Source organism: Zingiber officinale, chromosome 4A (assembly GCF_018446385.1).
Source record: "Zingiber officinale cultivar Zhangliang chromosome 4A, Zo_v1.1, whole genome shotgun sequence".
Classification (NCBI taxonomy): domain Eukaryota; kingdom Viridiplantae; phylum Streptophyta; class Magnoliopsida; order Zingiberales; family Zingiberaceae; genus Zingiber; species Zingiber officinale.
This window is the reverse complement of record NC_055992.1, coordinates 133859145-133865206: the sequence shown is the minus strand read 5'-3', so window position 1 is coordinate 133865206 and position 6062 is coordinate 133859145. Positions and strand designations below refer to the sequence as shown.

The following is a 6062-nucleotide window of genomic DNA, read 5'->3' as shown; positions in this document are numbered from 1 at the left end:
GAAGAGGTAGAAGCATATCCCAATACCAGTTACTCCAAACGATCGAGAGAGAGGCAAAGAAAAAGGCTGCTGAAAAAACGTTCTTCATATATATATATATATATATATATATATCTATAGCTCACCGCAACCGCCCTGATTCTTTACTGGGACGACGGCGCCATTCTCCCTCCAATCGATGGAATCGGGCAGATCGTCCCCTTCTCTCAGCCGGTACCGGCTGCTGATCTTCCCGGAGGCGGATCTCCTCAGCCGGGAGAAGTCCCTGAGGAACCTCGTCCGGTACTCCTCGTTGGTGAGGTCGGCGAACCGGTTCATCCCGAGGAGAAAGGTGTGCTCCCCGCGGTCGGCCGCTGCATTGTGCTCGTCCACGAACTGAAGGTTCTCCTTGAAGACCTCGAGCCGGTATTCGTTCAGATCTAGGTACTTTTCGGCGGGGTGATTCTTAACCCTCCACTCCAGGTAGAGCATTCTCACCTCCTCGTCGCTGCGGACGGGGACGGCCCCGCCTTGCTTGGAGAGGGTCAGGACATCCTGATAGGGAGCGGAGGAGACGGCAGCGAGGGCGGAGGACGAGAGGAGGAGGAGGAGGAGGAGGATATTGTCTACGGTGGAAGCCATGAAAGGAAAGAGAAGAGAGAAACTGGATGATCTCTTTGGCGATGGAAAGGCTTCCTTTATATAGAAAGAGAGGATAGTGTGTTGCCAGTTGCCACCTCTGGAAAAATATATTATTTATTTATTAATAATATATATTAAAAATATTATATATATATATATATATATATATATATATATATATATATATATATATATCGATAATGGAATTAATAGAATATAATCGTAGATGTAGGCTGAGACCATAGACCACTATTTTATAGAGATAATTATTTTTATTATTTTTTATTATTTCTATTTTAATGTCCCACGGTGATAAAAGATGAATACGTTCACTATCAACGTCTCCGTCAATTGATTCCAAGATCAATACAGAGAAGATAAATTAAAGACGACTACTATCCCAAGACCTAGCACATATGATTGATATATTACTATAAATAAATACGAGGTCATCTAAATGGATGCGATTTATATTATAAATATATATAAAAAATATTTATATATGTACAAAAATTAAGATGTAATATTTATATAATTATTACGAATGTATTAAAAACATTACATTATGTTACTATGAAAAACTAATATGTAAGAATATAAATATAAATATTTTAATTAATTTCATTCTTTCACTTTTCTAATTTTGAATTTTTATTTATTTTTAATCTAATTAATCATTGAGGACATCACACACATGTATACTGACTGACATAGCAGCACGTACAAGCTGTAGATGCTAGACTTTGAGGCTAGCTATATAAAATAATGTGAAAAAAATGATATCGTGACACGCGATGAGTGGGTATTCAATGGATGATTATCCTTAATTACCGAGCCTTTAATTTGTGTTTGTGTATATTCTTATGGGAAACTTCATTGTTAGATATTTGATTATAATCTTCATGGGCATGAAAACAAACCTCCTTCTTGTTGTTGTATTCTTCATTCTCTTGTTAGCCGTTGGTGATTGAATAAATGGCTCACCTAGTGTACCTTTAATATTTTTTATCATGATTGATAAAGATTTTTTTGTTTAGCATAATCAGTTTATTATTTTTCACATCTTTTAATTTTCTCTCAATATTCTCCTCCCTCCATCATTCTCAAGTAAATAAACAAGCCTAGAGGAAAGAATAATTAATGGGAACGAGTTGGTGGAGATAAAAGAAAATTAACTATGCCTTTTTTGGTTATTCTAAAAGGTGAAGGTGAATCAAACAAACTTATTAAAGTTGTTGCTTCTTAGTCCGTAGGTGTGCTAGGCGTTGTAATGATCCGAAGGCTTCTATCCTTGTAAAAAGGATAGCCTCATTGCTCATGAGTCATGACAGTTAAGATTCATGACGGTATGATAACCACGTATAATACCCTTAAGAGTGCGTAAAACTGTAACAAAAATAAATACTTAAGAATTTATTTGATGACAGAGAAAAAATATCAGGACAATATATCCAACTAAAACAATGACTACTCATATGATACAAAGTGATTTGTTCATCCTAATGCTCTTGTTAATTTGTAATCATTAGTACAAATAATAAGATATAGATTATAGAGAGAAGTATACTTAAATACGTAAGATTTCGATCCTAAAATTTTGTATGGTAATATCAATTACTCCATCATTCTGAGTGAACAAAAACAATGACCACTCATGATGATCTACAAAATGGACACATGCTGATAAATAAAAAAATACACCAAAATCGTAAAATGCATAAAAGTAACCATTCTTGCTATAAAAAATACAATAGAATAGAATAACTTTACCCTAAAAGAAAAGTTCTGAAATAATATTATTATTGAGAATTTCTAAAAAAACAAAAAAAATACTGATGATTTGTGACTTATCAGTTTATTATGTATCTAATGATGAAGTCTCAAACTTGATGAATTAATAAATAATTTTTTTTAATAGATGATTTTTAAAAATTATAATAAAAATTTACTATATGAAATAATAAATCATATCTCTTTATAGTAAAATTTGAGGAGGAGAAAAATATTGAATGGAGGAAGTCGTCTTTTGTTGTTTGCGAGAAGGTTACAGTGATAAATTCTTCTTGACGATTTCATAAACTAAATCCTTTGTTTCCCTAAATGAATCCCCTCTTACCTTTGATTGGCTTGGATGCCTTATAAGGAGAAGAGTGAATAATCAAGTCACAAAGACTATAGAATAATCAAGTCACAAAGACTATACAAGAGTATCCATTCCATGGTAGTACATATCCGTTATTTAAGAAACTCTTATAATGACATATAGTTGCTCTCCTAATGGTATATATCCGTTATCCAAGAAACATCCAATCTCTGAGTGGCAAATAACCATTATCTTGGAGATATCTATGTATTGCTATTTACTCATGTCAAATAATCTTCATTTACATCAATATGAATATCTCTAATCTCTCATAATGACTATTATGTCAAGAGCATGTTCCATATTTAATATTCACAATTATTTCTATATATAACAGAAATGGATCGATTAGTGAATAACATCAAAAGATGCAAATATATTTAATTTTCTTTTTTAGTTAAAATCTATTCATTCTAATCAATTATTTTCCTAGTTATGCTCCTTAGACCGGATCATCTATAGTAATAGGATATATGCTAAAATAGTAGAAACTAATTAAAACTTCAAGTAAACAACAAAATAGTCACTAAGGGTAAAAATTGAGATTAACTTATAATCTCAAATGTTCCACATAATAGAGAAACAAGGATCCATTCTCCTACTACCCTTATTGTCGCAATAGCACATGTGGTATGAATCACATGCTACGATATTATTCTCTTTACTAAAAAGAGCACATGTTTTCCATAAATTTAACATTATACAGATTTTGATCTAGACATATCTAATGTATAATCCTGAATTCAACATATGAATTCCCATCTGACCTTCAATAGGTTTAGTAAATGATGGGTTTATTCATTTCGATCATTATTAACACATAAATAATCTCATCTTGACACAATTATCACGGCGACCTTAACTTATGAGTATGTCTCTGTTCACATCTACGTAAGTTGTCCCATAAGTAATGGTCTTACCTATATTTATACCTAACAAACAGAGATGATTGTCTATGTGAGTGGATTAATCTCAACATATCAACATGCTCACCGAGATCTTATATGAATGTGACAAAAACAGCATATACACTGAATAAATTATGACAAATCACACAATTAAATTACAATATATGACTGTTATTACAATATTGTTACATTCTACGAAGTCCCAAAGACTTTACATATTCTTTAAATGACTCTCTAGTCTTTGGCTTAGCAAAAGAATCTGCAAGCATAGCACGTGTAGGGACATACTCAAAAATTACTTTTCTTTAGCCATAATATCCCTTACAAAGTTATATTTTATAGCTACATGCTTGCCTTTGCTGTGATATTTGGGTTCCTTGGAAAAAGTTGTTACAACTTGACTGTCACAATAGATAGTTACTGAATTCTCACTATCCTCAGTAATCTTCAGATGCTTCAGGAACCTTCTCAACCAAACTACTTCTTGCATAGCCACTAAATATGCCACATATTCAGCTTCCATAGTTGACAAAGCTACACAAGCTTATTTCTTGCTGTTCCATAAGATGGCGTCACCATTCAGTAAGAACGTATAGCCAGATGTGAATTTTCTATCATCCAAGTCCCCAACACAATATGCAGCTGAATAACCTTTTAGACTCATATATGATCCTTGAAAATAGAGATGATAATCTGTTGTCGCCTTCAGATATTTGAATATTATTTTTACCACCTTCTAGTGTCTTGATCCTGGGTTTGATTGAAAGCGACTAACTAAGCTAATCGCATAGCTAATATTGGGATGTGCACACAATATAGTGTACATCAAACTACCAATAACATTGCATATTATTTTTTATTCATCTCACCTATTTCCTCTAGAGTTTTGGGACATATACTCTTACTCAAAATAGTACCTTTTACAATAGGTGTATGTTTTACGTTGCAATTAGACATGCTGAAATGATGTAACTTCTTATTTATATAAGACTCTGGTGACAAACTCACAAGTCTTTTTGGACGATTTCTAATAATCTTTACCCCTAAGATGTACTCAGTTTCTACCATATTCGTTGTATCAAATTGTGATGACAACCACTTCTTGACTTCATTCACATACCTTACGCCATTTCTAGTTATCAGCATATCATTGACATATAATGATAAAATGGCATAGTTTCCTTTTGCTCTTTTCAAAAAACACAAGTATCCTCATTGATCATCTCGAAACTATAAGATAAAATGACTTTGTTAAATCTTATATTCCATCATCTTGACGCTTGCTTTAACCCATATATAGAATTTTTTAAGTCTACATACTTTCTTCTCTTGGCATTCAACAATGAAACCTTTTAGTTGAAGCATATAGATTTCTTGTCAAACTCACTATTAAAGAAAGCGATTTTTACATCCATCTAATATAATTTCAAGTCATAATGTGTCACAAAGGCCAAAATAACTCATATTGACACAAATTTCACTACGGGAGAAAATGTCTATTCAAAGTCAATACCCTCTATTTGGATATATCCTTTTGTAACCAAACGAGCTTTGTATCTGCTAATCAATCTATCAGCTTTCCTCTTTATCTTGAGAATCCACTTATTCCCAATAACCTTTCGGCCTGCAGGAAGATCAACTAAGTCCCAAACATGATTTCATAGACTCCATCTCTTCAACCATTGTAGCTTTCCATTTTTTTCTAACTCTACATCCTAATGCTTCCTTAATAGATTGAGCTTCATCATCGTCAACTGGGAATGTTATCAATGCCTCATTCTCAATATAAAACCTCCTCTTAGGTTTGATTTTACAAACAATTCTTCATAAGTTGGGCTGTTGAGAAGTCAATTCATGACTTGACATATCACTCTCACTCTGTTGACCAGACTCAGACATCCCTTTTGACATTTCTCTTGTTGATAATATCTCATCCTCCTCAAATAGAGGAACACTCTTATCAACATCACAACTGGTTGAGAACTCTGTTTCAAGAAAAATCACTTCTCTTGAATTTATTTCGGAGATAGTTCCATCTAGTTGCTCACCTATGAAAACATAATCTTTGGAGGTCTCATGATATCTAATAAAGATATATTTCTTACCTCTAGGTCTCAGTTTTTCATACTTGTGAGAACTATCATGAATATAAACAGCTAACCTCCAGGGTCTCATATTACTCAAATATGATTTTTTACTTGTCCAACATTCATATGAGGTAGATGGAACTGACTTTGAAGACACATTGTTAAGTATATAGGCCGCAGTTACTAATGCATCTCCTTAATAGGAGATCGACAAATTAGCCTGCACCACCATAGATCTAACCATTTTAAGAAGAATCCTATTTTTTCTTTTAGCTATTCCATTTTACTATGGAGTTCCAGGGA

The 6062-nt window shown here is 33.1% G+C and overlaps 1 protein-coding gene across 1 annotated transcript in view; it reads right to left on the bottom strand.

The window, feature by feature from the left end:
• Positions 1–647, bottom strand: part of LOC121971324 (zingipain-2) — a 1936-nt gene extending 1289 nt beyond the window's left edge. The window contains exon 1 of the mRNA XM_042522521.1: positions 126–647. Coding sequence (XP_042378455.1) covers positions 126–621 — 496 coding nt within the window. The 5' untranslated portion in view covers positions 622–647. The remainder of the gene's footprint in view (positions 1–125) is intronic.
• Between the last annotated feature and the right edge of the window lie 5415 nt (positions 648–6062).